Below are 12,728 nucleotides of genomic sequence, written 5' to 3' on the forward strand. Positions count from 1 at the left end.
CATGTGTTCCCCATTCTGAACCCCCCTCCCACCTCCTTCCCCATCCCATCCCTCAGGGTCATCCCAGTGCACCAGCCCTGAGCACCCTGTCTCATGCATCAAACCTGGACTGGCTCACATATAATATATATATTTCACATATAATATACATGTTTCAATGCTATTCTCTCAAATCATCCCACCCTCGCCTTCTCCCACAGAGTCCAAAAGTTTGTTCTTTACATCTGTGTCTCTATTGCTGTCTTGCATATAGGGTCATTGTTACCATCTTTCTAGATTCCATATATATGCATTAATATACTGTACTAGGGACTTCCTGGTGGCTCAGATGGTAAAGCATCTGTCTACAATGCGGGAGACCCAGGTTCAATCCCTGGGTTGGGAAGATCACCTGGAGAAGGAAATGGCACCCCACTCCAGTACTATTGCCTGGAAAATCCCATGGACAGAGGAGCCTGGTAGGCTATAGCCCACGGGGTCAAAAAGCGTTGGACACGACTGAGCGACTTCACTTTCACGTTCATACTGTACTGGTGTTTTTCTTTCTGACTTACTTCACTCTGTATAATAGGCTCCAGTTTCATCCAACTCATTAGAACTGATTCAAATACACTCTTTTAATAGCTGAGTAATATTCCATTGTGTATATGTACCACAGCTTTCTTATCCATTTGTCTGCCGATGGACATCCAGATTGCTTCCATGTCCTGGCTATTATAAACAGTGCTGCGATGAACATTGGGGTATGGGTATCTCTTTCAATTCTGGTTTCCTCGGTGTGTATACCCAGCAGTGGGATTGCTGGGTCATAAGGCAGTTCTATTTCCAGTTTTTTAAGGAATCTCCACACTGTTCTCCATAGGGGCTGTACTAGTTTGCAATCCCACCAACAGTGTAAGAGGATTCCCTTTTCTCCACACCCTCTCCAGCATTTATTGCTTGTAGACTTTTGGATCGCAGCCATTCTGACTGGGGTGAGATAGTACCTCATTGTGGTTTTTCTTTTTTCTATTTTTTTTAATTAATTTTATTTTATTTTTAAACTTTACATAATTGTATTAGTTTTGCCAAATATCAAAATGAATCCACCACAGGTATACATGTGTTCCCCATCCTGAACCCTCCTCCCTCCTCCCTCCCCATACCATCCCTCTGGGTCGTCCCAGTGCACTAGCCCCAAGCATCCAGTATCGTGCATTGAACCTGGACTGGCATCTCGTTTCATACATGATATTTTACATGTTTCAATGCCATTCTCCCAAATCTTCCCACCCTCTCCCTCTCCCACAAAGTCCATAAGACTGTTCTATCGTCAGTGTCTCTTTTGCTGTCTCGTATACAGGGTTATCGTTACCATCTTTCTAAATTCCATATATATGCGTTAGTATACTGTATTGGTGTTTTTCCTTCTGGCTTACTTCACTCTGTATAATAGGCTCCAGTTTCATCCACCTCATTAGAACTGATTCAAATGTATTCTTTTTAATGGCATTGTGGTTTTGATTTGTATTTCTCTGACAGTGATGTTGAGCATCTTTTCATATGTTTGTTAACCACCTGTATGTCTTCTTTGGAGAAATGTCTGTTTAGTTCTTTGGCCCATTTTTTGATTGGGTCATTTATTTTTCTGGAATTGAGCTACAGGAGTTGCTTGTATATTTTTGAGATTAATTCTTTGTCAGTTGCTTCATTTACTATTATTTTCTCCCATTCTGAAGGCTGTCTTTTCACTTTGCTTATAGTTTCCTTCATTGTGCAAAAGCTTAATTAGGTCCCATTTGTTTATTTTTGTTTTTATTTCCATTACTCTGGGAGGTGGGTCAATAAAGGATCCTGCTATGATTTACATCAGAGTGTGTTTCGCCTATGTTTTCCTCTAGGAATATGACAGTTTCTGGTCTTACATTTAGATCTTTAATCCATTTTGAGTTTATTTTTGTGTATGGTGTTAGAAAATGTTCTAGTTTCATTCTTTACAAGTGGTTGACCAGTTTTCCCAGCAGCACTTGTTAAAGAGATTGTCTTTTCTCCATTGTATATTCTTGCCTCCTTTGTCAAAGATAAGGTGTCCATAGGTGCATGGATTTATCTCTGGGCTTTCTGTTTTGTTCCATTGATCTCTATTTCTGTCTTTGTGTCAGTACCATACTATCTGGATGACTGTAGCTTTGTAGTATACTAGAAAATCTTGAAATGCATGGTATCTTTGTTGTGATAAGTTCTTTTTTTCTTCCTGAATTTTATTATTTAGTACATAAGAACAATTATCATGGTTTGCAAGATATTTATGTCATTAAGCAAGCCCTAACATTGTATCCTTTAATTCAATAGGTATACATTTTCCCCTTACTTTTCAACATCTTTAAAGTCTGTTTCCATTTTATAATAAATAGGACATCATAGCTAGGTTGGTAGCATTTTTTTTTTCCTTTTAATGATATGCAGGCTAGTTTTCATCACTGACTCAATGGACATGAGTTTGAGTAAACTCCAGCAGATAGTGAAGGACAGGTAAGTCTAAAGTCTTGTAGTTCCTGCTGTCACAAAGAGTCGGACATGATTTAACAACTGAACAACAGCAGGCTAGTTTTGCATCTTATAAATATCTTAGAATTTTTTAAATATAATACTCATTTTTAAACATGAAAAATAATGAGTTACAGATTAAAGTCATTTCATAACTATGTCTCCTAGTTGTCACTGTCTTTAGTTCATGTTATAAGCCTCAGACATCAAGACTCTTCAGGAAATTATACAAACCCAACACAACCCTCATTTCCATTCCTCTATTTTTACAGCTGTGGCATTCTTCTCTGTTTATCTCAGCCCAGCACCTGCAGCCTTTTCTGTAGTCTCCTCATGGTGTGTGAGCTCTTCAAGGGGTCCTTAGGCCAGCCATGGACCTCTGCCATGCTGCTTTCCTGAGCTCTCTGCGGTGGAGCCAACAGCATCATTTTCATGTTTGATTAGTTCAAAAATTGGTTACCCCATGAAACTAACCCTCAGATTTAAACAAATATATCATTATACCCATGACAATAACATAGTTTTGTTTCTGCATCTTCTATCAGAAAAATTCCCTTATTTTACACTAAGTTTTCCTTTCACATGCTGTCTAATGATCAGTCAGATCAATGGCTTATCTGTGTGCCATGACCTATAGCTTTTGATACATGTTTGTGTGTGTCATCTTGCTTAACTTTTACAACAAATATGTGTCTTAGGACATGGTGAGGATTCTCATAGTATAGATAAGAAAGCAGTGTTTGAGCTCACATAACGGTGGATGGCAGTTTTCAGATTATAATTGATCTCCAAACCTCTAAATCAGTTATTTCTTCTTATCCACACTGTTCTTTAATATCCAGACTCTGAATGTCTAAACTCCTTCTCTTCTGTTATTTTTGAATTTCCATTTAATGATCTTGTAAAAAAAATTGAGCAAACAATAGCAGTTTGTCATGATTTCTAGCTAAATAACAAAAATCAGTAGAACTTATATCTGATATCCAGTACTTTTATTAATGATTAATAATTAATTCACGTTGAAAGCTTAAATGATCCCATAAATTAGTTACTTGAAGGTGGGGAGGGATTTAGTAGTATTTATTTCTGACAGAAAATAAATTTTCAAGAGTATGCCTTATTCCAGCATTGATCTTACTCACCTCTAATCTTCTTTTCAACACCTCTTTTATTTCTAGTTATGTTTCGCCTCTATGACACAGATGGAAATGGCTTCCTGGACAGCTCGGTAATTTTTTTCTTCAAATTTTCTGTGAAAATTTAAGAGTAGTTTGTTCTGAAAAGTGCAATGAATAAATTTATAGCTATTACCACAGAAGACACAATATAATTTCCATGCACTGATACAACATTTTTATCATCTGACTTTTTGAAAGCAAGTGATCAGAGGAAACTATTAGGATTATAGTTGTTCTATTAAATAAGTTTACTACAGAAAAGTGACTTTTTATACAAAGAAAGATAAAAAAGACCCCAGCCCTGTCTGAATAAAGTGTAAGAGAAAGATGAGGGCAATGCTTTAAAAAGATATCTCTATATATATCAATGAGATTTGACACTTAGGAAAATGTCAAGAACACAGGTAGAATTTAAAAGAGTTATAAAGTCAATTCAGTCATTTTATTATTTTCCCACTTTTTAAAGAGGCTTCTCAGGTGGTGCAGTGGTAATGAATCTTTCTGCCAAAGAAGGAGACACAGGTTTGATCCCTGGGTGGGGAAGATCCCCGGAGGAAAGCATGACAACCCACTCCAGTATTCTTGCCTGGAGAACCCCATGAACATAGGAGCCTGGCGGGCTACAGTCCACGGGGTCGCAGAGAGTTAGACATGACAATGCATAGCACCCACACACATTTTAAAAGTACTCTTAGTCTCATGCTGCTGCTAAGTCACTTCAGTCGTGTCCGACTCTTTGGGACCCCATAGACGGCAGCCCACCAGGCTCCCCCGTCCCTGGGATTCTCCAGGCAAGAACACTGGAGTGGGTTGCCATTTCCTTCTCCAATGCATGAAAGTGAAAAGTGAAAATGAAGTCGCTCAGTCGTGTCTGACTCCTAGTGACCCCATGGACTGCAGCCCACCAGGCCCCTCCATCCATGGGATTTTCCAGGCAAGAGTACTGGAGTGGGGTGCTTAGTCTCATATGTTGATAAAATAGGCCATTATCTTTAAAATTGCTTTGGTAAACTTCCCTTTGAAAAACACCTTATCCCATTTTACACTCTATCTATAGTTTTAGTTATAAAAAGAAATAGAAGAAAATATAATCTCATAGAAAGCAATAAATATTTATTTTATTCATAATATAGGCATATCATTCACAGCTTTCAAGGAGTAGTTAGCTTCTTAGTTCTCAAATCAGAACCTTATAAATATATCTGTTTAACAGATGAATGTATATATGTATTTCAGATATATTTTCTGCCTAACATTTTGTATATTATATCATGTCCTATTGTATGAAGAAAATATAAGAATATTACTGAAAGAATAAGTGTCAGATTATGGAAATTTTGAAGTACATAGGTACCTATAAAAACAAATGTTTCAATATACTGAATACTGATTAACATAAACACTTCTGACAACGAGTTTTTCTCATCATCTGATGTACTTCCCAATGGCAGAACTCAAACAGATTTTTACAAGCAGAGCAATGAAGTTGGACATACATTAATGTAACACTGAGTAGGATAATGGTACATTAGCTTCTCCACAGAGAGATAAAAATATACAATTGCTCATTTAGAAATCTGAGTTGATGCTGTGATTGTGGGATTTCTTATGCTAGGGTATTTCTAATTTTTCAAATACTGTTATCTTTAGTGCCTAGTAGTGTTCAGTTTTCCACTTAGGAATATTAAGCTGCATGATACATTCGCTCATTTTCTGGGGGCATTTCATGGCTAGTCATTTAGATTTCTTCTATATATGTCAATATGCTTATTGTAACACTTCTGATTATACCAATGTAAATTTATTTTAAAATCAGATTTGTTTTCTTTTTTTCTTTTTAATAGTTCTATTACTTTATTTTAAAAAATTAATTTATTTAAATAATTTTCTTTTTAATTAAAGAATGTGTCTTTACTAGACTTTTAGCCATGGGTTGGCAACTAATTTGAAAATCCAGTCAAATGCTTCTTTTGGTCTCTGGACATTTTTTGGTTAACATATAGTAAATTACTAACAATATTTATAATTATATTCTGAATATTATACAACAAGCTGAGGATAAATGTTTGCTTATGACTGAATTAGTCTTTTTTTGTAAATAAAGCTCTATGGTTTTTGGCCACACAATTTTCTGCCCCAGGAGATTTTCTTCACCACCAGGTTGGAACTGCAATTCCAATGTCATTTTCTTAGAAATTTAAAGGCTTAGCTGTTCATATATTGGAAATACAGCAGAATAAAATTAATACTTTGAGAAATGACCAGTATGTCTAATAATACTAGTTAATGTTATTGATTACTTGTCTCAGATAAGATCAATGTATTTTATATAATGTATTTAATCTTTGTAGCAACTCTATTAACTAGGTACTATTAGCATATCCATTTTTACTGAATCTTTGAGGGGTTAAATGACTTATCTGATATCACATGCCCATACAATAGCACACCCAAAATAGTTTCAATTTCTCAAAACATATCCAGAGACTTCAGTGGTCCCAAATCATTGTTGTTTAGTCACTAAATCGTGCACACTTCTTTTGCAACCTCAAAGAGTGTAGCCCACCAGGCTCCTCTGAGCATGGGATTTCCCAAGCAAGAATACTGGAGTGGGTTGTCATTCCCTTTTCCAGGGGATCTTCCTGACCCAGGAATGGAACCTGCGTCTCCTGCATCTCTTTCATTGGCAGGCGGATTCTTAACCACTGAGCCACCAGGGAAGCCCAATGAGGGGATTGTCAGAAGTAGGAAGGTGTATATATGCCAAGATAAAGTACCTGGAAGATTAGTTACACACACACACACACACACACACACACACAGAAGTTGCTCAGTCGTGTCCGACTCTACGACCCCATGGATTCACACACATACATAAATTCTAGCCTCTAATTCCAAAATAGTAATGTTAATTGCTCAGTCATGTCTCATTCTTTGCCACCCCACCGACTGTAGCCTGCCAGGCTCCGCTGTCCATGGTTTCTCCAGGCAAGAATACTGGAGTGGGTTACCATTCCCTTCTCCAGAGGATCTTCCCAACCCAGGGATCGAACCTGGGTCCCCTGTGTTGCAGGCAGATTCTTTACCATCTGAGCTACAGCAAAGTCCTGATACTACACTTGATCCTGGTCAAATGTGTTTGAAATTTTTTCTTATCTGTAGTAAATAAACACATTTGTATTTGCGTTGTTTCTGAAACAGCCTATGTTATAAAAATAATACTTTTATGATTAGAGTTATATTTTTCAGTTTCTCAGAGGGATGCACAAATCCTTCTATCAAGAGAACCTCTTTAACCATATTTTCTTCTTCATTTTTATTAACCATATATATTAGATTAGAGATTTGAGTATATTTTATTAATATGCTTTTCAGCTTTCTTCTTTTATACTTCTTATACTTTAAATTATCATACTATAAAACACTACTTCTAATTATATCACTTACTGACTTTAAGTTATTAACATTCACAAACTACATTTAGTCTGTTCTAAAGATACAGAAGAATTAAAACATTAAATAAATCGGTATGAAAATATATTTTAAGTTATTTAGCCAAGGCATCTATATTAACCATCAGTTCTTCACAAAGTTGTTATTGAGCAAAAGAATGTGAAAATTCAACCTAAAATTCTGTCTCCTCATAAAATAAATTCTACATGCCTTAGCCTCCAAACCTTGACCTGAACACACCTCTAGCAGAGCAAATTATACCAATAAATGGCTAAAATAGTCAATATACATTCTCATTATATCAGAATAAAAATAAACCTCAGAGTTACCCTCAAACGCTTCCTCCCACCCTTCCACACCTGTTTTCAAGCTGTGGAGTAAGGATACTTGGAGGGAAGTTTGGAACAGAGGGAACAAGGGTGTGTGTACCTGTGGCTGATTCTTATCGAAGTTTGACAGAAAACAACAAAATTCTGTAAAGCAATTAACCTTCAGTTAAAGAACAAATAAAAAAAATGATAAGCTTGTGAAATTATGCATGCTCCTACTTTCATCAGATACTGCTTTCCAAACAAAACTTTTCCTAAAAATCTTCTGCTGGAAGGAAATCTTTCTTTGTATAATTGTGCCCTCTCCTGGTGAAGCTTTCTAGACAAAGTCCAGAAGGAGCAGATATTTAGTATAGTTGACTTCACAGTTGGCACAGTGGTAAAGAATCCTGCTGCCCATGCAGGAGACACAGGAGATGCTGGTTAGCTTCCTGGGTCGGGAAGATACCCTCGAGGAGGAATGGCAGCCCATTCTAGTATTCTTGCCTGGGAAATCCCATGGACAGAGGAGCCTGGAGGACTGTAGTTCATGGGGTCTCAAAGAGTTGGACATGACTGAGCATGCATGCATATGTTTACTTTTTATATAAAAGTAATCATTGCACTCTTTTAGTGTTTGAGCTACACGCTGAACAAATCAATTCCTGTAAGTCAAAGTTGAAGAACTTGCTAAGACCTTGTATTCATCCTGTCTCTCTCCCTCTCCTCTCCTCCTCCAGGAACTAGAAAATATCATCAGTCAGATGATGCACGTGGCCGAGTACCTCGAATGGGACGTCACTGAACTGAATCCAGTAGGTATAGGGATGATTTAACTCTTGGCTACTTTCTAGAAGGCACTTGCTTCTTTCATCTTTTTTGCCATCCTAGTATGTAACTGGCATTTAATTTTATATTTTCATAACTCTTAAGTTACTATTTATAATCAGTAGTCAAAGTGGATTCTGAGTATAAAGTAATGTATGTGGTTTTCTGAGGTTCTTAGCAGTGATATCTTGCTTTTCTTTCTCATGGAAATTAATCTGAATTGATGGTCTTAAATAAGTGTAAGTAAACAAGCTGTTGATGACACTACCAAGGTCATACCATGCCATGAAAAAGTCAAATAGATACGTATTTTAGGATCTGCATGTTTTCCCTTATTTGGGAATAGCTGGAGTAGTCAATCTGAAAGAAGAAGAAGGTGATTATGAAGATGATAATGATGGTTGTCTGTGCACGGGGCACTGTTATCTTTCCATCTGTGTTATTTAAGGCTCGCAACCCTAAGAGGTAGATACTACTGTTTGACTCATTTTACACATGAGGAAATTGAGACCCCAAAGGTTTCTGTTTTAATTTATTTTATTGCAGTGTAGTTGATTTACAATGTTGTGTTACATTCTACTGTACCGCAAAATGATTCAGTTATACTTATATACACATTCTTTTCCATTATGGTTTATCACAGGATTGAGTAGAGTTCCCTGTGCTATCCAGTAAGACCTTGTAGTTTATCTATCCTGTGTATAATAGTTTTTATTTGGTAATCCCAAACTCCCAGTCCATCCTTCCCATCCACCCCCTTCCTATAAGCACAAGTCTGTTCCCTGTGGCTGAGTCTGTTTCTGTTTTGTTGGTAAGTGCATTTGCATCATATTCTGGATTCCACATGTAAGTGGCATCATATGGTGTTTGTCTTTGTCTGGTTGACTTGCTTTACATGATAATATCTAGGTCCATCCTTGTTGCTGCAAATGACATTATTACATCATTTTTTGTGGCTAAGTAACAATCCATTGTGTCTATGTAACAGGTCTTATTTTATCCACTTTTCCTTCAATGGACATTTAGGTTGCTTCCATGTCTTGGCTGTTGTAAAAAGTGCTGCAATAAATATTGGGGTGTATGTATCTTTTTGAATCATAGTTTCTTCCAGATACATGCTCAGGATTGCAGGGAGACTCCAAAATGTTAGTGAAAGTGAAGTTGCTCAGTCGTGTCCAACTCTTTGGAGACCACATGGCGTGTAGCCTACCAGGCTTCTCGGTTCATGGGATTTTCCAGGCAAGAATACTGGAGTGGGTTACCGTTTCCTTCTCCAGGAGATCTTCCTGACCCAGGGATTGAACCCAGGTCTCCGGCATTGTAGGCAGATGCTTTATCATCTGAGCCACCAGGGATGGTATTAGTGACTTGCTCCCACACTCTCTAGCTAGTGAAAGATGGAGCTAGGAAACATTAATCATGTTGTTTAAAGAAACAGTATCGAACAGTGCCTATAAGAGCATAAAAACCTCTTGTTTCCATAGATTTATATCCAAGTTACCAATATTACTCAAATGTGTATTAAAACAAAAGTGGTTTGAAATTTTTACTTCAGTCACAGGTAATATTTGGGGAGAGTTAATGAATGTTATTGATTTTAGTTTCTCTTGAAACCAACTCAATTTAGCAAATTGTACATTAGTTAAGTAAATACAAATCAATTTAATTTAAATGTTTTACATTTTATATGAATTCAAAGAGCCCATTTAACCACATAAATTCCCATTTATGCAGTCAGCTCCATGGTAATGGCATGATAATGTGATAGGAGAGCTCAAATCACATTTTCCTTGCATTGCAAACTAGTGCAGTTAAAGTGCAACCAAATCAGTGCAATGCTGTGTACAGGGCCAGCACCATTCTTACTGGGATCAGGGTTTTCCAAGTTTTAACTCAGCTGGTTTTTCTTTTTCCTTTTTGAAAGTGGAAATGCATATGTTGTACACATAATGAGTGGCAGATATCATTAACAAAATTTCAGTTTGCATATGGAATAATAAAGTGGATGGTAACATATTTAATTAGAAGAATATTTCTTGATTCACTGTGATACTGTTTGCACTGAAATCAAAGGACTTCTTGTAAGTTCTGCCGCCTTTGTTGGTTGTGTTTATGTAAAACAGCTTTCTCTATCATACTTAATACCTGTGAATATAATTTATCTATTAATCAAGGCTCTTGTGCTCACTGGAGTAATAAAGGGAAGAGAACCATTTTTTTAGTCAGCTTTCTAAGCAGACGGAAGCACCACTACATCACAAGAAAAGTATTTGGTGGTGGTGGGGTTTGAGAAAATGGGGATCTGGATGCTCTGTGGAAGGGATAGTGGTGGCTGTGTGGTCTAATTAGAACAAATACATACTGGAAAATGTGATTAATAAGCTAAATAGCAGTATTAGTCATTTGTGGCATATACTAATAAGTCTGTCCTTTCTGTGGGCAGTATGGAGTGTCAAGATAAAAGCCTTGCCTATGTCTGTAGCTGCTGTCATAATAACTGCCTCATCCTGCCTGATGATTCAGCAGCTCTCCCCGTTTCAAGTGTGTGTGTGCTTTTATATACATTGTTTGACTCTTAAGTTGGCATGATAAATAACAAGAAGGATACATTTGATGTTGATGGCAGTTAGTAGGGGAGATGAGATGTCCTTGAACAGAGTTCTTAAAAACTAATCCAGGCTCTCCCATTAGATTTACTAAGTACGAAATGAATGGATCAGTTCTCTGAAACAAATGCTCTGTGTTTTAGTTCTCGTCCCGTTTGTTCATTTCTGTTGGTTCATGAGAGTGCCTTCAAGAGGCAGGGCCTTTTAATCAGACCTTATGCCCAATTTTAAATGAATTCCCTTGTCCTTCATTTTGAGAGTAATGAAACTATTACAGCATCATTTTTTCCCAAGAAGACTCTCCAGTACCTATAGATACATTTGTTTCTAAGAAGGAAAATTATCTGATTTTAAAATACTTCTTGAGGAAAAACACCAATCAACCAGGTTCAGCGATGTTGAGGCAAATGATCCTTCTATCAACAAACATATCAAGTATTCCATTCATTGCACCTTTTCAAATTTTTCTTCTAATGCGCTCTGTGTTTCTTTCTTTTTTTTTTTTTAATGGATTAAAACTTCCATATTAGATAAAGGTGGTGAGTTACTTCCTTCCCTGGAGTCTTCCACATTTTCCTCTTTGGTGCCATTAGGTAGGAGGTACTACGCCTTTCCAGCAGCAGTAATATAATTTCTGCTCATGTAACTTGGGGCTTCCCAGATGGCACTAGGGTAAAGGCTCTGCCTGCCAGTGCAGGAGACACAAGAGACGTAGGTTTGATCCCTGGATCGGGAAGATTCCCTGGAGAAACACAGGGAAACATGCTCTAGTATTCTTACCTGGAGAGTCTCATGGGCAGAAGAGCCTGGTAGGCTACAGTCTATGAGGCCACAAAGTTGGACATGACTGACCCACTGAACATATAATATAACCCTAACAACAGCTATATTAAACTTACTATGTATGCTAGATACTCTTCAAGGATACTTAGACTATATTAGCACATCTAACTCTCACACCAACCCTTGGAGTTAACAACACATATTAGCACTATGCAGCCAAGAGGTAAATGTATTCTGCATACTGTGGAGAACACCTCGGGATACTGTATGCAAGTCATCTTTAGAAAAGAAATCTAATCCAAATGGTCTGATTGTTTAACTTCTTGGCTCTATTAAGTTCTGATAGGCAATTAAAAGCGACTTAATTCCCCTGCCCCATACCACTTAGCAAAGAATTATTTCAGCTCTTTGCCATGAAGTTAATTTGTTCAGTCATTATCTGGCATATATTTGAATAAAAAAATAATCTAGAGACAGCAATTAAAGATCACTTTCATCCATAAATTAAAGGTACCTTTTTGTTTAAGCTCTGCCATTCAGTGAGAAAATATTAAAAAGTTAAGCAATTATGTCTAAAAGCTAGTCAGTATAAGTAGTCATGTTCTAGAAATCATAGCAAAACTACTATTATTCTCAATGACAGGATTAACATTGTAACAAATTATCTAGATAGTTACCTCAACTTCCCAGTTAGCTGCTGTTGTGTGTGTGTGTGTGTGTGTGTGTGTGTGCGCGTGTACCCGTGCACATGTGGGTGTGCATACTGAGTCATGTCCAACTCTTTGCAACCCCCTGGACTTTTAACCTGCCAGGCTTCTCTGTACTTGGAATTTTCCAGGCAAGAATACTGGAGTGGGTTGCCATTTTCTTCAGGATCTTCCCAACCCAGGATTGAACCCGTGTCTCCTGCATTGGCGGGTGGGTTCTTTACGAGTAGCACCACCTGGGAAGCAGTTCGCTGCTAGTCACGGTTTATTGGGCTTCCCTGCTGGCTCAGATGGTAAAGAATCTGCCTGCAAGGCAGGAGACCCGGGTTTCATCACTAC

At 37.4% G+C, this 12,728-nt stretch overlaps 1 protein-coding gene across 2 annotated transcripts in view; it reads left to right on the top strand.

Annotated features, from left to right (window-relative positions):
- DGKB (diacylglycerol kinase beta) overlaps positions 1–12,728 on the top strand; it is an 869,780-nt gene that overhangs the window by 246,026 nt on the left and 611,026 nt on the right. For both annotated transcript variants that reach the window (XM_070369773.1, XM_070369774.1), the window contains exons 6-7: positions 3,705–3,754; positions 8,206–8,280. In XM_070369773.1, the coding sequence (XP_070225874.1) occupies positions 3,705–3,754; positions 8,206–8,280 (125 nt within the window). The remainder of the gene's footprint in view (positions 1–3,704; positions 3,755–8,205; positions 8,281–12,728) is intronic.

Source organism: Bos mutus, chromosome 4, assembly GCF_027580195.1.
Source record: "Bos mutus isolate GX-2022 chromosome 4, NWIPB_WYAK_1.1, whole genome shotgun sequence".
NCBI lineage: Eukaryota > Metazoa > Chordata > Mammalia > Artiodactyla > Bovidae > Bos > Bos mutus.